The sequence below is a fragment of the Ambystoma mexicanum genome, chromosome 11 (assembly GCF_040938575.1).
Source record: "Ambystoma mexicanum isolate Mex_15411 chromosome 11, UKY_AmexF1_1, whole genome shotgun sequence".
Classification (NCBI taxonomy): Eukaryota; Metazoa; Chordata; class Amphibia; order Caudata; family Ambystomatidae; genus Ambystoma; species Ambystoma mexicanum.
In genome coordinates, this window is record NC_090934.1 from 1,113,300,412 (window position 1) to 1,113,323,657 (window position 23,246).

The following is a 23,246-nucleotide window of genomic DNA, read 5'->3' on the forward strand; positions in this document are numbered from 1 at the left end:
CCGTATCTACTACATTTGGTGAAGAGTGGATTGTCCTTTTCATCACTAAAGGTTCACCTGGCGGCCATCTCTAGGTTCACAAGAGGGAGGAAATCAACGCCCTTGTTTAGCGACAGGTTAGTGAAGCACTTCATGAGAGGTTTGTTCCGGACGTTCCCCCCCCGGTTAAGCGTTTTCCACCGACGTGGAGCCTTAACATGGTACTAGCAGGGTTAATGAAACCACCCTTTGAGCCAATGGCCACACCGTCGATGAAGTTTTTTTCATGGAAAGTGGCTTTTCTAATAGCTATAACATCGGCTAGATGGATCTCAGAGTTGAAGCATTGGTCATAGACCCTCCATATCTCAGATTTTTCAAAGACAAGGTTATTTTGTCAACAAGTCCTTGTTTCATCCCGAAAGTTCCTACGACTTATCAAACATTCATCCATTGTCATGCCCACCTTCTTCGCGACCCCCTCATCAGCTGCGGAAAAGGTCTTGCAGACCCTGGATGTCAAGAGAGTTCTAAAATGTTACCTTCATCGAACTCAACAACTTCGATCTACGCAGCAACTCTTCGTTGCATATGGGCCTTCGGCAAAGGGGAAGGCAATTTCAAAACAAGGACTGGCCCGATGGGTCTCGTCGACGATTGCCTTCTGTCACTCAAAAGCGGGGAAACCGCTACAAGGACGTCCGAGAGCTCACTCGACCAAGGCGACTTTGTCGTCGACGGCGTTGTGGGTGGGGGTTCCACTGATAGACATTTGCAGGGCGGCAGCATGGTCAGTGCCCCATACATTCACCCGCCACTACTGCCTCGAACGACAGCATGCGGACGAGATACAAATGGGACGAGCAGTCTTGCGCCATCTTTTTCAGTAAGGTAAGCCCTTTTCTTTGAGAAGGGTCTATGCTGGTTTGGATATGTATTTGTATATGCATATATATATATATGTACAAATCTATGTATAGATGTAAACGCGTGTGTTTTATGTATGCTTTTATGGCTTATATGAATATTACTTGGTGCAGTACAGTGGCACGTTTTTAATTTCGAATCTTATGTGATCGTGATTCGCCTTTTGCAGGATGGGGTGGGTGCTGGATTGCATTCACACCTCCTCCATTGTTTCAGGTTCACTGCTGTGCATTCTATTCTAAGCATGTGAATCCATGAAAGATACAATGCTGGAGAAGGGAATAGTTTCCGGCCTCCCCTAAATGCAATCATCTTGTAGTTCTTGTTTCACCCCGTTCTACTTTGGAGGGGGCAAAATCTGAAGGGAGCAGCGGGGGGAGGGGCATTTATACCACTACGTCCTAGTGCGGCGTGCGTGCGCGGCCCAAAACGACGTAGATAGGACACAAAAGTGTTGAACGTTTTCCTATGGGAAATGGCTTTATAAGCTTACCGAGGGTTCCCAGTCTGTCGATGGGGAATATTCCAAGCATGTGAATCCATTAAAGATACCAATGCTGGAGAAATGGAGTTACAGGTAAGAAACTATTCCCTTCATTGCTCTATCCTAATATGTTGGCAGGTCAATTCTCCCTTCCTCTCAAGCCCCCACATGCCAAATAGCTACTCTGCTACAGATCTTGTAGTATGTTGTGCAATGCTGCAGTTGTGCTTCGATGATGCTAGGGCCAAAGGATACAACCCAACAGACACTGTCATCAGGAGAGGAGACTGAAAGTCAGTTCGATCTCTGCTGTGTTTAATGAACTTGTGCTCTACAGGGTGAAATGACCAATGAAAGCAGTCAGCCATCCCTCGGGTCACCATGGCACATGCACCTTAGCAAGCATGTTGTCTGAACATTTGAACAACTAATGAGAGGCACCCTTTCAGTTATGATATAAATGTCACATACTGATATCCGGCATACATGTGTGTCATCACTGGTACCAGTTACATTTTAGCTGTTGCAAAGCACTCCACATTTTCCGTGTTGCAATTCTATAGTATGCCTCAGAATTAAATAAGGATGCTTTTGTGAGCTATCATGGCCAATAAGAAATGGCGCAGAGGGAATGAGACTGCATCTTGAGATATGCCATCTGCTATTGTTACCATTGATCAATATCTTACACATGCTAGTAGCTGTACTGAACATAACACCTGCACATAGGTGGTTTGACTGCATTCCGTCCTCTTAACAGATCATGATCCTACTACATGCGACATACTGTATTTCCTAATGTCTCTGCTCAAATAATAAGAACCTATACCTGTAAACCTGCTCCCTCCACCTACCTATGTTTTCCCAGTTCCTATCTCATTCTCTCCAATTGATACACACTAGCCATTGGACTCGCCACTCATACAGAACTGCCCCTGTTGAATTTATATATGAATTATGGGCATCCTTGTGTATATTGCATTGCTTATTAATTGCACCTGGTCTAGGGTGGTGTAAATAATTTGTAATATTGTTAATGTTTTTGCCAATTTTTTGCCCAATGACCTTTGCAGATCACTAACTTACACTGGCTATGTTCACACCTTGATTCCTTTATTTTGCTATTGCTGTCTTGCTTTCCGAGCCAAAATGCTGCTCTCTATAATTCGCAGTCAGCTTTTTGTGATGCTGCAAGTTTCTTAATGTCCCTCTTTCACGTATTGCAAATTAGTTTTCCAAATTCGTGTTGCCCTTTTATGACCCACTGCGATTTTGGATGCAGTTTGTACATTTTCCTTAAGCTTGTCTGCTCTTTATGTTAATGTTAAACATGCCATAATCAAGATTACAAAATAGCCAAAAGAATGCACATTTCCCATTTCACTTTTGTTACCGTATTACTTAATTTAACAATTGCACACTTGTATGAGTGGGAATAATGTTTAGTGAATAATGCTTAACTCTAGCTACCAGGGCTACTACGACGAGGTCTCCTAATGCAGTTCCCTATAAATCCAGTAGATCCATGCGATTTACCCCGCTGATCTCTTTCCATGTCCACCACTGATCTTTTTACATTATTTTCCAGAACGAACGAGAGCAGATCATGACCACCAACGTTTGGCTCAATCAGGTAACGGAAACGTGCACTGAACTGTATGAAACTGTTCCCTTCACCAATAATTCAACCATAGAATACATTGTTAATAAATGCAGTATTATACAGTATTTCGTTATTGTTTCAGGAGTGGGTTGATTATCGATTGACATGGGAGCCCATTGAATACGATGGCATCAAAAAGCTGAGGATACCCGCAAACCACATCTGGTTGCCAGACATTGTACTTTACAATAAGTAAGTTTTTTTTTGGCACTTACGATTTCGAGTTGTATGACAGAAAAGTCCAAGTGGGTTTGTGTGAATGTAAATGTAGCTGAGACATGAATGCATTATGAGTCTGCAACCTGCGGATCCCCAAATATTTTAGCCTACAACCCCCGACCCCTATAGCCAGCCTATCTATCTTCAAGTTCTGTTTATTGAATAGTATGATGATATTAGAAAACACAGCAACATATGAGACAAGTATTTTCAAGTAAATATTCGATATAAGTAAATATTTATCCAAGTGGAGCCTTCATTAGCACCAAGGTAGCAGAGTAGCATCGTGGACAAATGTGTCGCAAGATGGCTCAAAATAGTTCCAGTCAGTGTCAAGTTTATCATTTATGGGTACATAACAGAATAGAATGGCATCAACAGCTACAATATATAATTAATTACAAGCATACGAGCTTCATTTTGATCAGGGGCATATACAATAACATTCGCTATTAACACGAAAAACCAATATTAGAGTTTCGAGCCAGGGGTTAAGCATCACATGAAAACAGCATTGAACTGTGAAGTAACCCCAATAGGCCATAGAGATATTGCTGTCAGAAAGGCCTGGGTCAAGAATGTGCAATACACTGTGCTTTATTGTGGTCCATCTAGTCATCTCTTAAGTCCATCCAGAAACAATTGGCGTCCAAGATATCATGCCCAATTATCCTTTTAACAATCGAACAACCCAAATGTTTGCATTTATTTATGATATCTTTCTTGGAAGATGAGGTTATACCAAATAAGCAGAGTTCTGGTGACATTAAACCACATTTGCCAGTTGTTCATTCGAACTCATTCACTTACCCCAGAAAGTCTCAAAAATTATGCATGGCCAAATCAAATGAAAGAAGGTAGTGCCGGGGCTATGGCACTTAGGGCAAATGCCCCGTAAAGGGATGTCCATCTTGTGCAATTGGTGGGGTGGTTACATATGTCCCGTGAACAATGTTATAATGAACTTGGTTGAATCTAGATTTGCGATAAACCAGAAAGCTCCTGGTCATGTTCCTGATTGTCCTGAATAATTTAACGAAGGAAAAGATGTATCCGTCTGCCATGCCTGCATTATATAGATTATTAGTCCAGAGTTAGGGCGCTGATCTTTCATTACCACAATCAAATGGGATTCTTTTGGTTCATCTGGGAATTTGGGCCAGGATTCCCTTACAATTTTATTAAGTCTGGAAACCTGCAGGAACTGACCGCGGGGCGTATTATAGGTTGTCTGCCTTTCAAAGGATATAATCAATTTCACACCTGTGTATAAGTCTGAGCAATGTATGAATCTAGACTCTTTCCAGCAAAGGAAATCGGCTAGGTGTGGAGCATGACTGAATTCTGGGGGATCACAAGGGACATTGTTTTGTACAAAGGCAATGCAAGTGTAAGCTCCTGTAGATTCTATTCCCAAACCTTTCTCTTAACATGATGAGGTATGGAACTTGGTTGTTCAACACCCAATTTACATATGTGCCATGGTGTTTTAAAATCTCCCTGGCAATTAGATTCTGGTGTGGCCAGTGTAGCAAATCCTTCTGCAATAAATTGTAGTTGTGAGGCTGGATCGAGTTTGTAATCGAAGTCTGGGAACCCACGGTCACCTTTATTTATTGGGCTCTTCCGAATTTTTAGCGATATCCTACAATGTTTCAATAATCACATCAGTTTGGCAATGAGTTTATTTATTTCCTTGAACAATTTAGGAGGGACATACGCCATTGATACAGCAGACTTGTTTAACAATCTAGGCATGAGAACAAGTGTACATACTGGAACTCTGTCCATCATATCAATCAGGAGCCATGACCGCAAGTTAGTGAGGACCCAATTGATATAATAATTCTCACAATATTGTGTTCTGATTGGTCTGTGAAGCCATGATACATGCAACTCACGAGATATTTGAATGTCCTATATGTCCATTGACGGAGAATTGAAAGGTGAATAGCCACCTGCCTATTGCAAATACCACTCAAAGGAGACAAATAGCCCCACTCTTATTTATTGTTAGGCCTGAACATAATACACAAGTCTCTATGATTTCTAGTGCAATGGGCAAAGTATGAGAAAGATCCCGCAAAATGTCTTGGTCTCCAACTAACTTCACAAGCGGGTTGTAGGCAGCATCATTTGCCATTTTAGCTAAATAGCAGCAGTTGGCAATGACTTGGTAGTAATTAGGGTTGTTCTGATTGGTCATGATTTTTTCAAGAAAGGTTTACAATAAGCTACATTGAAATCTAGGAGCACTATCCTTGTAGTAAAGGAATAGTTAATAAGATTCCTGGGACACGGAGAAGTTATTTGAGCTGGGAAGGGGTGGCCAAGGATCAGCAGGAGAGCCTGAAGTAGAGCTCTTTGTAATAAGAGAATCGAACTCTGCTGTTTAGAGGGCAAAGACGTTTATATGGGTGGGCAAAGGGGGCATGTACCCCAGGCCCCCACCACCGGGGGGCACCTGCTCCCCAACTATGGGAGGTGGCACTGCTCAGGCAGAGGTGGCACCTCATAGTGTGTAGCCACCAAGTCACGAGGCCAGAAAACATTTTGCATTCTTTCTTTCTCTCATTTACATCCCCATTTAGACACTGAAAATAACATATGCTTTGTGTGTGCATGCCTGCAGGCAAATTTCACACACAAAAAAACACGCATTGGAAATGGCAACTGTTTGGGCTTTTGTATAGGCAGGTGAATGACACTTGCCAGGCACTGCGTATTGTTATCAACTGGCTACTGATGGTAGCAGGGCAAAAAGGTGCCTGGCAAAGGCCTAATACTTATAAACAAGCCAAAGCTGTTGACTTTTCCAATGCTTGTTTTTAACAGGACTTCAGGGAAGCATATGCATAGTGCTTACAAATGGAGTGGCTGAAGGCAGGCCTTGTTGGCATCTTGTAGTATATGAAATCAGATGCCCCTGCAGTATCTATTATGTGGGAATCACAACAAGAAAAGCCAAAACTCAGTGGACTGAACATAAGTCAAACATCCTTACCCAATCAGAGAAATCACCAGTCGCACAACACTTTAAGGAATGCCAACGCACAATATCACAAATACAATTTGTGATATTAGAACAGTTGAAACAGCCATGTAGGGGAAGAGACTTAGTGAAAGCACTACACCAGAAAGAAATTGCCTGGATTGATTGCTTTGAAACCTTAACACCAAGAGAAATACTGCCAAGTGGGAGAATTAAGGTACGCTATGGACATGCAATGAATATGATGAGTTAATCCTATGATTTGGTGCCCCTCTTGTTCCCTGTGAGTGAATACTTCTATTTCACTTTACAGCGTCAGAGAAAGGACAGCTCATTCATACAGATCTTTGGAATCTGAGTCTATATCTAGACAACAAGTACATTTTATGCTACTTAAAATGAGATAGAGCTAAACTTGAGGATCTTAGAGTGTTATTCCGAGGGCCATGGGGAATACACATGCACTCGTACTATATACTTTATCCTTGATAGGAATCCCAGTGGAGTATAGCGATTTTCAATGCCTCATACTGGCTTTTTGAACATTTGGGATAGTCCTTATTCAATCAAACAACACCTACAACTATAAAACTACAAGGTCAGTAGTACTCTCTGATGTAGTAGCCTAGCAAATATATGTGATCATTTTTGAACCAATCAGTTGCCTCTCGTAGTTAAATTCATGACACTAAGAAGAATGTTTCGTTACTTGTAGATATCCATTTGAGTCACACACACCTGAAGAAGAGTGCAATACTCGAAACGCGTAGTGTCAGCACAACTTTCAACATAACCCCTTTGGTGGTTCAGGACCACCTTTGAAAGGACTTTGCTTAAGTTGGACTCAAATCCATTGCTTGAAATCAATTTACACATTTGACTTCAGACTATAATTCATATACACAAGATAAATTATGTGAGTAGAACATAACTTGTTAGAATTTGTAATTATTTGTGAATACATCATGTTACATTAGGCAACTCATGTATAACATATGTACAATGTTGATATTCTTATGTGAATTAATATATTCTACGACATACATTTTGTGAATTTAGAAAGTGCTAATTAAATTGATTACATTTTAGGACTACTTGTTATAAAGTATATCTAATTTCTTTACTTACTATTTAAGATGAAATTATAAACTGCTTTAAAAAAAATATTATTTAAAGTTCACTGAGGGATTTTTCCCCTTCATTGTGTGCACTGCTATTTGTCTGATGCTTCTTCAGACAACATAGAATTTTTTGCTGGCATCTTTATTACACCAGTAGCGTGCTTACAACTCCAATTAGGTCATTAACTCTCAGAAGACTGCTTTGAATTAACGCTGGCAAGCACTTTGAGAGCAAAGTTTGATGGTAAGGCTTGTTTAAAGCAAGCTCAAAAGGTTCCTATGAGGAGGTGTTTTGGGTGGAGAACGGCAGGAACTGGCCATAGGAATTAGAATGGCCATGGGAATTCAATAGGTGGGCAAATAACCAAACAACACCGACAAGCTTTGTGTCTCTCCTCATATGCCATTTCTTCCTATCTGTACTCTGATTGCAATCGTTTTGGCTTATAGGTGGCGCTAAAGTGTCACCTAACAGCCTAAACTAAAAAATAGTAATCTTGATTGACATGGAGGCGTTTGTGTTGTCTGATGGCTCTGCCCCTCCTTGTAGTGAGCCAATCATTTGTCACTGTTCTTTCTGCTCTGACTGCTGGTTGTGGCCATGGATGTGAAAGCGAGTGAGCACAACTGCGCGAGCCACAGGGCCAAGCAGCACGAAGGCCTACATGTTGAGAGGCAGCAGGCCCTGGCTTCTATACGGATTCCTGCCTGCCTCGGATCAGATGTGTCCCCTTCTCCTGTGCGGGTGGCACACTGCAACAGTGTGCCCGAGGCAGCTGCTCTGCCTCTGCCCTCCCTCAGCGCATGGTCTAGGAGGACGCTGTTACTGTTTGCCCTCACGATCAGGACTTTCACTTTGCTGCCTACAGCCTGACTGCCACAGAAGGACAGCCAGCTAGGAGTCTGAGGAGCTCTTCCTCGAGTCGCTACTTCTCAAGGCTTGAGAGAAGGGCAAAGAATGGTCATCAAATTGGGGAAGGTACATACATTCATCATCCATGCAGGGCCGTCAAAATGGGGTTCCCAGTAAGAGGCACAAACTACCCCACGCCTCGCTAGGCAGGGGGGCCTTGCGAGTTCGGGTTCCTCGTGTGATGTGTTTTGTATGTTATTATTTGCATAGCCCTTCGGGTGCCTGCGGCCAAGTCCCAGTGACGACCAATTGGGATGTGTGGTCCACATTACTGAGCTTAGCACATAGGCACCTTGATTTAAATCCTCGCTTCAGTACCTTATCAGCACAGTGTTATTCTGGACCAATCTCTGAATATCCCTGTGTCTAAAAGTGCAATTATGTGGAATGTGATGTGAAACAGTAGCCACCAACTGCTGTGCTGCCGTGTATTAATATCGTTCCATCACTTCTAGGATTTTCTAACTTGGCCTCCACAACTACATGGCCAGATTGTTATGCGCGCTGTAGCGCATGTTTGAGTGGGTCCTGCACCATGTCTCTCAAATATTAACTTTTATCCAGCAGGATACGGGAGACGGGCAATAACAGTTCACCTTTTATATTACGTTGGATTTGTAATAACCTGCTCAGAGCACACAAATTTAAAGGAAATGGGGTGCCGAGCCCTGTAACGTACAGGACACAGTTTCTGAACTCCATCAGGGCTGACTCAGCCTTTCATCACTTCAGAGGTGGACGAAATGAGTACTGTTTAGCTGAGCATTGAAACCCCTGATTACATAAATGCCAGGTTAGTTTAAAATGCCTAAAACAACATTACTCACAGTTAAAAGAAATGCTTTTCTGAGGAAGAAATGCGGTTGTCACATTGGGGTTGGGAGCCTGAGTATGGCATTGGCAAGTCCTCACTCTTGTGTAAAGTATTTCTGGCGTGGCAGCTCCCCCAGAGCCCTTGATACTGCATGACACTGTGAGGGGGCTCCTCTATCCATGGGGTTCGTATACAAGTAGTGTCCGAAAGCAAGGATGCATAGCCTGAGAGGGGTAGAATTCTGAAAGCAACTGAGTATAGTTTTCTCACAGCATACTGTAAGAGATGAATCTTGTATTTGTTTTCTAATTGTTTGTATAGAGCCCTGTGTTGCACATAGGCCAGGAAAATGCTATCTCAGATACTGGGCTTCTTCTAAGCCGTGGCACATTTGATTCCCAGTCATTATTGGCCGGGGTAATCTCCCTGGAGCCTGTGACTCCAAGAGAAAACAAAAGCAGGTGACAGATAGGCCATGTCCCACATGTAACAGGAAAGTCATAGTAATAGAAATGATGTTGACCCAAAGCAGAATGCACACAAAAAATATATATTTGTGTGTGTGAAGTCTTTCAATATTTTCTCTAGGAATTATGTGCATGTGGACAAGCTGTAAAAATTAGAATTAGCAGACATAAATTGCAATTGACACTCAATGTTGACAATCATTTTGAGAAAAAAAAACTGACATGCTTACTTCTCTGTGAGTGTGCGCTTTGCAGCATGCCTGTTACAGTTCATCTTTGTTGCAAGCTGGCATCCACACCCTAGAGCAGGGAGGGGTCTATAACCTTTACATTAACAAGAGCTACTTGTAGTTAATGGCCAATAGCCAGGAGCTACTGTAGAGACTAGTGAGGTGGTGATGCCCATGAGTATGAGAATTTGTGCCAAGATGTGTTTGGGTGGTTTATTTGATCTTTATATAAAAAAGCAATGCCAGATGCATTTACCATGATATTAATAACTTCAAAAACATGTATTTTATTATTTTGTATTAGTAGCTGTCTCCTAAAAATTGCCAAGCATATCAGAATGTAGGAAACCAATCAAGTTATTTGATGTGAAGGCTGACACTGCATGCTTTCTACCAGTGCTCAGTAATCTTGTGTGCAGCTTGAAACAGCAACAGCATTTAGATGCTGTCAGACAGGATCCAAATTTTAATTTCAGAAAGCTAATGTCTGAAAAAGGCAGATTCGCAGAGATAGACAATCACATTCACTGATAGTGCAGATATCCTCCTTGCCATAGTGTATGCACCTAACTGCACACCTGACATTGGAGACATACATTCAGGACCGTTTTTAAAATCTCTTACAACAGACTCAGCCATGGGAGTCACTGCACCTTTCACAATTGCACCATCTGTAAAAGTACATTTGTTTTCCATCAAATAATTAGCAACTTCGAAGGATGCCTCTGTAACAGCATTTGCATTGAAGCGTTTAATTTACCTACTTTTTAGGATCACGGACAGCTTCCTTTCAGAAAATAATGTTCCTAATGTTTATGTATTATTGCAAAATATCTTACAATGTTATGCTTTTTCCCACTGTAACTTGGGCAAATTAGATTAAAGAATATGCCACGTTCTGCTTTGACCAAAAATAAAATCCACTGCCAGTTTAGCATATCCACAATTCATGCAAATTGTTCACATGCCAGGCCACATAATGCAGCCAAGGAAAAGTAAGTCAAAGCCTACTTTGTTGACAACCCTTTAATGTTTCTATGTCAAAATAATTGGAAAGATCAAAAAAAGGAACATGTGGAAACCATGTTGGAAACCATGTTGTCAAGTTGTCAAGTTATATGCAAAAAAAGTGTAAATCACAAGGCTAAAATAACATTCTGTTTTTTAGTGATGACTTGCAACATACACAAATCATGTAACAACCCAACCAGGCAATATATGAATTGTTATATTAACATTTTGAGCAAAGAGTATGGTTGTAGCGACGGGTGAACTATTCATAATGGGTGGTGACCTGCCATCCATCTGCCCTTTATAAAGGAGGCAGTTTCACAGAGGAAAGCTCATAGGATCGCTGCCTCTCCCTGAAAAAATCATGAAGGTAATTCTGGTGCATGACCAAAAGCACCATTCCTGGCTTTCATATACAGCTCTCTAAGATATATTGAGGGCTCCAGCATCACAAAAATGGTTTACAATCATGACATATTGTTTGCAATAGCAGCAACATGTGTTTTACAATGGCAGTGCCAGCATATCCCACGTACTGTTGGCGACCAAGCATCTATTGGAATTTTCCATGTGTCAGACTATTACTTGTAAATTGTATGGTGTTTTGCCCAATTATTTTGCATCAATAGTGCTCTTAAATTGCACTATTTCAACCCAGTATTGAAAGGGTGAAAATACCATGCCAGAATTTGAACATATTCATACAGGTTCACCACAGATCTCTGTAGGTCTCCTGATTTGTGTGCAAAGCCAAAGGAGATCAACCCTATTAATTCTCCCATCCCATGGATCTCCTCAATGCTCTCTCTCTTTAGTCAACTTTATGTTTTGTACAGTACTGTTTCTTAGTAACTAGGTTTAAGCTATATTAATCCTATACATATAAAAATATATACATACAAACTACTGCTCACTTGTCTCACCCACTTACATCATTTGTACTCTTGTTATATAAAGCATAGGCTGAAACAGAGCTCTCAAATCATGTTGTTTGGCATAATAGCACATGTCATTTTACATTCCTGTTTAGTTTCATACATGGAAGTGGACAAGCTCCAGAATGGAGTGCAGCTAGTAGTTTTCCACATTTACTTAAATATAAAATTGCTGTTAGCGCTTGAATTCCTGTATTGGGACAAGCATAGAGGTGGGCTTCACCATATCACAGCTAATTCTTTTTTAACCTTTAATGCAATTGGGGTACTACTGCCTCTCTGTATCTACAAATAAAATATATGAATTCATAGTTTTACCATAAGCAGCAACTTGTACTGCTAAATATACCTTTTTTCTTGCAAGCTGGGACACACACAGATTGTCCTTTTCCAAAACACATGCTTTGCAAAGAACATTACAGCTGTAGTTTTATTTTCCCCATTCTGATTGAAAGCCTACAATTGCCAGCATGCAAAGTAATGTTAAGCAAAATAAATCTAAATAAAAACAGTGAGTCTGAAATGATCACAGCTCCAGCTTTGTTTCCCATGGCATGCAGATGTATGCATCCCTTCCCTCTCTAATCAGCCACTATTTGCACCTCTTCGTGATAATGGCTACAACACACATCTCCCATTTACTTTTGTTATTGATAGTTAATCCTATATTGGGACACTGCCCTGAACCCTTCAAGAATAGATGCAGCCCCCTCCTCCTCTCACCATGCAAACAGCTTTTGACAGTTTGCATTGCAGGAAGAGGAGTGGGAAGGGGCAGGGTAAGAGGCCCAGGGACTTCAGACACCAAAATAAACACACACTGCTAATTTTGGTGTCTGATGCAATGAGCTGCTGGGAAGCCTCAGGCAAGCTACGGTTGGCCCACGATCTACTCGTTAGAGACCCTGGCCCTAGAGCCATTGGCACCTCGTACATCTCAATCAGCTCCTAGCTAAGGTGATGGCTGTCAACAGAAGGGGAGTGATATCAGGCAGGACAAGTGTGCTCTGTCTGCATAAACAGAGATGGTGCACTGTGGGAGGGGCCCCACCTGGCTACCTGGCAAAGAAGTTGTTACACTTTTTTTAATCACTTAAACACATCATGATAATGCATAGTATACTGATGAGGTATGGCTACCAAATTCAGATCAGATTAACTGAACCTCTAAATGCCCAGTTTGTGCATTCACTACAGCACAACATGTGTGGCAATTTCATCAAATATATTAATAAAATGCAATAATCAAAGTTGAAATGAATGTTGATACGTTTGAGGTCCACCATGGCGAAGAAGATAGCTGAGTGGGTTAAGCACTTGTTGCAAAGATCTGTGTTCATTTGCTCACGTTCATATGTGTATATATACATGGTATTGATAGGAGCACTTACTATGCTACTAAACAACATACCTGCAATAGAACGAGTTATGTAAACTAAAATAGCATCATTATGGCGACGGTCTAGTTAGTGGTGGTGTGTGCCTTTCCTCACACCAATAATTTTTATAGCAAGAACAGCATTGCACGATAATTCATAGCTGCTACATTTCTCAGTGTAACCCATCTACTGGTTTATCAAAATGTGCAATGGGAAGTGATGTTAGCATTTCTCAAAACCTCCTTATAATTACACACTTCATCTCTTCCTTACTTTATGTTTTCTATGAGAATTATTTTTCATATTATGGGCCCCTTTGATCAAATTCCTGTTTCATTTCATCAATTCCTGAGCATGATGTATGTCACATTTTTAGAATGTGCACAGTGTGAAGAATTGCCATCTGGCAAGGGTGCAAAGCCCTGGCTGGCTTTTTTGATTTTTATGAATACATAAAATGGTGTGGGTAATTCCATCTCCAATAGGGTCATCTATAACCAGATTTCCCTTTTCATTACCTCCATGCCAAAAACCTAGTGTACTTGTGCCCTGCTGCATCAGTAGACTGATCCGCAGCACCTGCTCTGCTTGTGGTGTAGAGCAGATTCAAAGGTCAAAAGATGCACAGTTGAGAGCCGCAGCCACAGACAAGTTTCTGCCACGTAGGGTCAGCATGTCCTCCTGTTCCCAAACTACAATGATCATGAGTAACCCATGCTGGTGGCAGGATAAACTCTAAATAAAGCTATGCCTGTGTTTAGGCATTGTGCATGGTACAACTTATGATCATGGCAGCCACATCCCAATTGATACTGCACGTGTCAGATCCTGTGAGTCAGCTCTGCTGAGGAAGTTGATGTGTATTCTGGCCAGCCGGGTGGAGACTTGCATATGGTAGGACAGGAACCTGGAAGACCGGGTATCTTCTTTGATTCTTTGTGAGGGAGGGCAACACCCTCTGCCAGAGGCAGCTGTTCTGGGCCCGGGCATCAAAGGAGCCCGTCCATTTAAATGAAATGAAGTAGCCTCACCACAGGGTGCTGCATCTCCAAGGGCATTTGTTCTTAATAGGAAGGGAAAGTGACAGGATTAGAGTAGGGAGGAGGCCCTGGTCAAAAGAAAGCTGACATCGAAGGTGGTATATGTCTTAACTGTCTCGGTTTTACATTTGATATTGAAACCAGGTTGAATTCTTTGGCTCTGTTAACCATTACTTCTGGAATGGTTCAAGAGTTAGAATTTTGTGATATAGTCAATGATTGTGATGATTGTGCAAAATGCAAATCTAGAAGCAAACATATAGTTTAATCTGGGCAGTATTTCAGGCACATCAGCCTTGGCAGTAGAATGCATATACTCAGTGGAGGGGCGTGGCTAACTAGCCATGGTAAAGGACGTGCTTCCTGATGCTGCTCCTGAAGATCCGACGGTGATCCTGAATCTTATGCGCTGAAAATGCTATCTGCGCACCAGCAATGAAGTTAAAGGTGTCTGAATATGCACCCTGTAGCTGGCCCGAATATCGTGTGACCTGCATGAGGCACTATGGAGAAAATAGAATGTTCAGCTCGCGGACGCGCTGATACTTGGTTGCCAAGATGGCCGACAACAAAGAGGCTGTACTTGAGACCCCTGGGTGGACCGAGAACAGCGAAGCGGCAGAAGTAAACAAGGCATAGTTGCCGCCGCAGGACGCGCCGAGCAGCACTGGCAGAGATTGTTTTAAATACTTTCCAGTGAGACATTGTTGCAGCGCCGGGGAGCGTACGCAGGCGAGGCGACTGCTGCATGCGAACAGAGCCGCTCTGGCGTGGATACTGGGCTCCTGGGGTCTGCGCGGCTGCCTGTGGGCACTCGGCCGGAGCCTCGGATCGTGAGCGGAGGTGTGAGCGGCCGGAGGGAAGCTGCCTCCTGGTGATCCTCTCAGGGCTGTGGCGGGGGCCCGGCACGTCGGCGGAGCGGCCACGAGACAGCAGGAAAGCTGATGCAAGTGCCAAAGGACATGATTGGCATGTTGGCTGGGCGAGCCACATAAGAGGGGCTTGACATCTGGGCTACTGATGATACACCCTGTTTAAAGCGGAGCACGAACAGCATTTTGAACGGGTGGCCTGCCCATAAGGCTATCCAGGAGCAGTGCTCTGAAAAGGGTAGGTACAGACTGGCGGCTGATGAGCGAAGTGAGCTTGTTCTTTCTTCACATGGTGCCCACGGACAGATCCAATACTGTGGGCTGCCAGCAGCTGAGGCCTAAGTGAGGTGGCTGGCCTCGTGCTGTTGCGCTGCTGGCGGGCATGGATGCTCGAGGGCGACGAGACTCTACGGGCCGCAACGGGTAATAGGCGAGTCCATCTTGAACAGAGGATGGAGGTCAGCATACTGATGAAAAGAGGCGGCTGGTAACTGAGCGCATGTGTTGGTTTGACGCCTTGTTGGCCCGAGCTGCGCTGGAGGTGGATGCGTGGGAGGGCCTGGTGGCACAGTGACATCTGTAATCGGGGTGCGGATCACCACAGCCAAGATGGTACGTGGGAGGACATGACCCACTTGAAGTAGTATATTTTGTTTTGCGCTGGGTGGCGGGCGGCACAGGAGCGGCCTCAGCGGACATTGACATTGGTGCGCAGTGTATAAGGAGTACAAGAAGCGGGCGGTCCGACCGTGGCCAGCAGCAATTTGCTAGAAACAGTAAGGACAAACAGAAACGTGGGAGGACATAACCCACCCGTGGATATAGCTCAGCGCATGTGTATCCATACGGGGCACTTCGAGGACATTGATCTGAGCCGGGGGTGGATCGTAGGCGACGCGGCGGAATAGCGAAGCAGAATAGCCATGCCGCTAACGAATAGTCTTGGACATTTGACCGGGACTGTAAGATGACGGGGAGAATAGTCAAGGGCAAAAGCAAACAACCCACCATGGCAGCGTTTGCTAAGACACAGCAGTCTCCAGCAGCGTCGACACAGAGTGGTGCAAATGCACCCACGGCAAGTCCCCCAGGGACTGAAAACCAACAGATACTTACGGCTATAACGGAGTTTAGAGACTCATGGGGGATAGCAATGGCAGACCTGCGAACCTCCTTAGAGGCCAAAATAGACGCAGTGGGAATACATGTCAACCTGCTGCGGCAAGACGTCAGGGCACTGGCAGACAGGACGAGCAGTCTGGAGAGTGCGGTCGAATCTAACACGGGCACCAGCAATGCAAAGGAGGTCCACATATTAAAGCAGCAAGTGGCCAACCTAGAGAATCGTGCGGAGGAGGCAGAAGGTAGGGTGAGATGGTGGGCCTGCCGGAAGGAGAAGGCGGCCAAGACCCTACCGATTATGTTGAAATCTTGATCCTGCAGGAAATGGGGGCCGACAAACTCTCGCAAGGATTCACAGTGGAACGGGCCCACAGAGCCCTCATGAGAAAACCAAAGCCTGGAGCCCCTCCGCGCGCAATAATTGCCAAAATACTGAATTACAGAGATCGCAAGAAGATTTTGGAGTATTTTCGAAAGGGAGGAACGATCGAAAGAGCCTCGGCCACTATAACAGCTTATCCTGATTATACCATGCTGGTGCAGAGGCAGCGGTATAGCTATGTGGCTGTAAAGAGGAGACTGCGCATGGCCGGCATCAAATACATGCTTCTGTACCCTGCCAGACTGAAAGTACTGCATAAGAGTAAAATGTTCTTTTTTGACACCCCGGAGGAAGCAGCAACATGGCTGGACTTGCAGGGCTGTCCGGAACGGGCTCAAGAAGAGCACGATAAGTGATCGGGATGTTACATGTAATTTGGGGTATCACATAGCAGGGTATCCCAGCAGAGACTTGGTTAAGACAGATAGATGGGAATGGAGGGGTAGTGTTGTAACTAGGATATGTCATCTGTGATTTTGCTGGAGCTTGTCGGACTGGAATATAGAGTATTGAATATATGAGCAAAATGTACAGCGATGCGTGGTTGATTTAAAGCTAACAGGAGCGGCAGGACACAGGTACCTTACCCCTAAAGTAGTAGTAGTAATAGCAGGATAGCCATTAAGGCAACCTCACCCTGTGGAGCTTCGAGTACAGGCTATTGCCAGAAAGAGCTAGATGCGGTGGTGCCTGAGATCCATGGATGGAGCTGGGCAACAGTTGGGGGGGGGGGGGGGGGGGAGGGATAATGTTGGGGAGGGGAAGGGAGGGAGACAGAAAGGGGTGTTTGTAGTTAAGGGGAGTTTTAGTTGGGAACCAAGCCTATATAGATTGAGATGGAGGCTAGATCTGGACTGCACTGGTGGGGGGTGGGGGGGTAATTCTGATTGGCCATGGGAGACCTCAAAATAATCACGTGGAACTTCAGGGGGCTTAACAGCTATTTAAAGCGGAACAAGGTCATGCTGTACTTGCGTAGACAAAAGATGGACATCACACTGCTACAGGATACTCACCTTACACGTGTAAAGTTGGATACAGTTGCTAAGAAATGGAAAGGGGTGTTGGCGGGTTCTTCATACTCTGCTTATGCAAGAGGAGTTCTTATATGGTGGGACCACATGTCCCGTTTCAACTGTTGCAGGAACTAGCTGAGACAGATGGAAGGATGGTTATAATGAGGGGACTGGTAGAGAATAGGGAGATAAGTATTGTGAATGTATATTCCCCGAATAATAACACAGTGGCATATTTCAGCACGCTATGTACCAACCTAAGCGTATGTATGGGGAGTGCAGTGATCTGGGGAGGGGACTTTAATTGTGTGTTAAACCCAAGAGTGGACAGATCAGACGGCAAGATAGATGGACCCACCCTAGCTGCCAAAGCATTGCGGACATTACTGGATGACTTTGGCCTGGAAGACGTGTGGCGAATAAGACACCCCCAAGAGAGGCAATACTCACATTACGCAGCCCCGCAGCAGCTACATACGAGGCTGGATTATGTGTTTGCAACGACAGAGGTAATTGCAGAGATCACACAAGCAGAATACAAAGCGAGGGTCCTATCGGACCACTCACCTCTGGTTCTCGGATGGCAATATTGCCCACCGAGAGCAAGGATTCCGACGTGGCGCCTCCGTGCAGAAGCACTTAAGGATCCCTTTTTCAGGGAGGATATGAGGGAGGAGATTATATATTACTTTGAATTGTATACTGGTAGCGTGGATTCGGCGGGTACATTATGGGAAGCCTTCAAAGTTGTGATGAGAGGGGTAGCCATTGCAAAATCTAAAGGCCTGCAGGGGGGGATCTTGGCTGACCTACAAGAAACAGAGAGGGAACTGGAAGCGGCATTGAAGAAGGGAGGTTATACTAAGGAAGACACGAACTAATACTCAAATTGCAGCACGATTGTGAGGGGCTCTGGGAAAGACTGTGTAACCTCAACTATAAAAGCTATATAGAAAGACAGCATGCAGGAGGGGATAAAACAGGGAGACTCCTAGCGTGGTTGTACAAGAGCGAAACCCCTAGACCCATGATTAGAGCGATAACAAGGGAAGACGGGAGCACAGCTGACACTCAAGAGGGAGTTAATCAGGGGTTTGTAGATTACTACAGGGTACTATATGGGGATGAGGGGGGGAAGAGACCACACAACAGTAATAGAAACATTGGATGATATAGGACTGCCCAAGATAAGCGCTGAGGAAAGAGAGCAGCTGGACGCACTGATCACCTTGGAGGAGCTAGAAGAGGTGGTGAGGCAGCTGCCCACTAGCAAAGCTCCAGGGGCTGATGGACTCCCAAGTGAATTTTATAAAGCATATAAAGAAGAGGTGCTCCCCCCAATGTTAGAAATGTTAAATGAAGCCTTTGAGGTGGGAAGATTACCGGAGTCGCTTAGGAAAGCAATCATAGTACCGCTCCCCAAACCCAACAAGCCTGGGCATAGCTGTGGCTCCTACAGACCTCTGTCGATGTTGAACCAGGACAGCAAAATATTGACGGCTGTATTGGCGAACAGACTGCGGAGAGTGATCGGCAAACTAATACACCCCGACCAGATGGGCTATGTCCCGAATAGGAATATAACTCATAACCATAGACGACTCCAATGTGTTATTGAATTGGGGAGCGGGATTGGGGCGAAATGGCAGTTGTGTCTTTAGACGCGGTAAAGGCCTTTGATTCGGTTAAGTGGCAATGGCTGTTGGCGGCCCTGGCGGGCTGTGGATTAGGGCCTGGATACATAAGGTGGGCGAAGATGCTATATGGTGAACCGCTGGCCAGGGTCAAAACAGGATCAGTGATATCTGAGAGATGGCAACTCAGTAGAGGGACTAGACAGGGATGTCCATGGTCCCAAATGTTCTATATATTAGCCCTGGAGCGCCCTCGCAATATATCTCAGACAACAATACGATACTATAGGTATGGAGGTGGGAGGAGAACGTCACCTGATCTCCTTATATAAGGATGACTTGCTGCTGTACTTGAGGTACCCGGAGTAAAATCTCCAGTACATCCTGGAAGTGATGGAGAGATATGCGGGGCTATCTGGTATAGCGGTGAATCCTCAAAAATCTAGTATCTTCCCGTTAGGCAGCTACAGGGGAATCCCTGTGGGACTGTTACCGGTTTTACAAATACCATGGGCGGTTAGTACCTTCCGGTATCTTGGGATAGATGTGTACCACACAGTGGAAGAGGAGCATAAGCACAATACCGAGGTAGCCATTGCGAAAATCGAGAAGTGCATGAAATTCTGGGTGAAGTTGCCCCTAGCAATGATGGGACGAGGGGCAATGCTTAAAATGGTGGTACTACCTAGGCTCCTGCACTGTTTTGGGAATATCCCATACTGATACCCAAGAAGTGTGGCATGGTACCCGGAAAAGGGTGGCACTATGGAACCTGCAGAACTTTTATGAGAAAGGGGGGGATAAAACTGCCTAATTATGAGGTCTATTATGTAGCGAGCCAACTGCAGCATATCGCCAAATGGCTCTCAGACGAAGAGACCCCCGAGTCCAGGTTGTTTGGACATGACTGTGCCCCATTTTACTTAAGAGATGATCTGGCTGCCCAAGACAGAAATGGAAGAGCGCTCTAAAATGATGATGCTTGGGTGGAGGATGTAGCGCCGGGCATGCCAGATGATGGAAAACCCATTCCCATTCACCCCGCAGGTGCCACTAGCGGCACTAGCAGGGGGAGAAGAGCAGCTAAGGATGACAATAAGGAACCATTGGGAATCGGTTGGGTTGGTAAAAAGGGGGGGATGTATGGCGAGAGGGGACCATCATAGACTTTGAAGCGCTGGGGGAGGAAACGGGGTTGCACACGGGCCAGTACATCATGTATCACAGAATGGTACAGAGAATTAGGACCGAAACAGTATTGGAAGAAGAGCCAGACGATGCTATAGATACAATTTATGATATAACAGAGAGGGGTCACGAGATCTCCAGACTGTATGAGATGATGATGGCTAGGGTGGGGAAGGAATTAACACAACTGAGATTGGACTGGGAAGAAGAAGTGGGAGCCCAGATGGAGGACAGGATGTGGGAACGCGCGCAGGAGTACCCTAAAAAGGTGTCGAGAAATGCGAGATTGAAACAGATACAATTGTATATTACGCATAGGGCATACATGGCGCCCCAGAGGATATCTAGGTTTGAGAACGCAGGACGACAAGCGTGTCCTAAATGCGACGAGGAAAATGCGGGCATGGTACACATGTTTTGGTCATGCCTGGTAATTAAGCATTTCTGGGGAGAAGTAGCACAGAAACTAGAGGAGAGGGGGGTCAAGATTGTGGTGGGTACAGTATGGGCCTGTTTGCTAGGGGGATTACCCAGATCGCAGAAACTTAAGCATGTGAGTAAATTGAAAGATCTAGGAAATGTGCTTGCGAAAAGTAGAATTGCCATGGGGTGGAAGACATGCCACAGACCACGGGTGGAGGTGTGGTGGAGGGAGCTTCGGAAGTTGGCAGATGTGGAAACGATGGTCTGGCAAGAAGCGAGCAGTGTAGGAGGGGAGGATGAGGCGGGGACCCTGATGGCCTGGAAACTATTGATAGCGGAGTTGTTTGGGCCAATACAAGGCCCGGCAGAACCTTTGGAAGGGGAGACTCTACCACAAGATGCAGGAACGGAATGAGGAAGTAATAGGCTCGGCATGGGGGGAGGGATAAGGGGAGCAGTGACCGTAATTAAGCGATGTATAACAGAGCTGTTGATATGCACACTGCAATTTTGATTTGTATTGTTTGTTTGAATAAACCAATAAAAAATTTTAAAAAAGCATATACTCAGTGGGTGCTTCTCATTTAATGTACTTGAATTTGTATGTCTGCTGTGTTTGTGTATGCCCTGAAATGCTAAGTGAATTTTTGAGTTTGTTTCATGCCTTTTTGATTTCTCTACTGCCTAGTCATGTCATGTTTTATTCAAATACTGATATGTTTAGGATATTTCTTCTCTGTGAAAGATAGTGAGCTAAAGACTCTGGGTAAGTCTCTCGAAACCAGGACTAATGTCTGGCAGAGGGACTCCCAGGACCCCCTTGTTAATTTGCATGTTTTATTCAAAGGCATGTACTTTGGGCAAATTCATACAGAGAAATCAAATGGTCAGGTTGAACTGTTAGGTTATCATTTTACCAAATAGATGTCTTCAATATAGCATTTTCTTTGGGAAAGAGGTCACAGATATGTGTAATGTTTATATTTGATTAAAAACTAGAAAATCCATTTAAAGCCTAGATGAGTTTCTGTTGAATTTCACTTGAGGGCTGTAATCCCTTCATTTTGAGAATTGGGAGTGGCATGGGTTTTGGAGGGGGGGGTGACATGGGTTTCAGGGTGGGGCCTCCAAGGCTGTTGGTGCCCTGGGCCCCAGGAACTGTTAAAATGGCCCTGTGAGAGGGAAGAGAAGTAGAGGAATACATTTTTGAAGGGAGTTTGAGAGGGGGAAGAGGGTATGGGGAGGGGTGGCTGCGATTTCTTTTTAACTGAATTTTGGAATCTAGCATGATGAGTTTGTAGAATAACTGGTCCGAAAGTGAGTTACAAAGTTCTTTGGAGAAAGATACCTTGGTTGATTGGGCAACGGGAGATCTGAATTCTGAGATAATTTAGAAAACCTCACTTTGTGAATTTGAGGCATTGAGGAGTCTGTGGGAGTAAAAGTTCAATTTGGCTTTTCATGTCTCTGAGTGATAGCCGCGTCTGTGTATAAAAAAAGCTAGTTTGTCACTCAGTCTGTGATTCTTTCTTTAGATGTATATCAGTGAATTGTTTATCTGCTGTCTTTTTATTTAGGTGATCAGAGAAACAGAGAGGCTTACTAAATGGCCGTTTGTGTTTTGCCTTGTTAAAGGGGGACAGTTTCATTAAGTACTTCAGAAAGCTAATTATGACATTTGTTTTGCTGGTAGTGGGTTTGAGATAGTGGAGGGGCATGGGACGTTTCCTTCAGTAATGGGATAAATTTGTTTTCATGGTTGATTTCTTTTGAAGTTCAATAGGGGGCATTTGTACCCGACATACAAGGCTCTGGTCATACTGGTAAAATCACTGAGAACAGTGCTGAGTGGTCAACCGATGTCATCTCCAAAGGCGTCAAAGCCTTTAGAAGATAAGGGTGAGGGCAGCAAATGGCATCTAACATGTAACCCGCTATGTGCATTGCCTTATAGCTGAGCATATGAAGGTCTAATCCTTTGAGGTTTGGGATTAGTGTTGTGCACAGCCTATTTGAGGGTAACTGTCCCCAGATGTTGAAGTCGTCTAAAATGAATAAATTATGGTGTCCAGAGAGAGCTGGAAATAAAATCAGCAAGTTCAACTCTGAATTTAGCAACGTCGCCCAGGGGTCTGTATATGAGAACAAAGAGATGGGAAAGGAGATGTTACATATACTGAGTATAGACTTACACAGCAGTGAGTTCTGGAAAAAATGAAATGGGTAATGGATCCCTGAACATTAGAGCAATTCCTCCAGCTCTTTTGCCTCTGTTCTTCAGTATTAGTTAATAGCCTGTGTGGATTACTTCATGTGTAACCAGAGAATGTTCTTCTTTGAGCAATGGCTCTGTAAGAAAGGAGATGGTTTATGGTTAGAGATCAAGTCGTGAATCTTGAATTTTTGTTTGGGCAAGGATCGTACTTTAAGGAGAA

At 44.2% G+C, this 23,246-nt stretch overlaps 1 protein-coding gene across 2 annotated transcripts in view; it reads left to right on the forward strand.

Annotated features, from left to right (window-relative positions):
* The window catches only part of CHRNB4 (cholinergic receptor nicotinic beta 4 subunit), a 602,031-nt gene that overhangs the window by 410,791 nt on the left and 167,994 nt on the right, over nt 1-23,246 (forward strand). For both annotated transcript variants that reach the window (XM_069624421.1, XM_069624422.1), the window contains exons 3-4: nt 2,979-3,023; nt 3,136-3,245. In XM_069624421.1, coding sequence (XP_069480522.1) covers nt 2,979-3,023; nt 3,136-3,245 — 155 coding nt within the window. The remainder of the gene's footprint in view (nt 1-2,978; nt 3,024-3,135; nt 3,246-23,246) is intronic.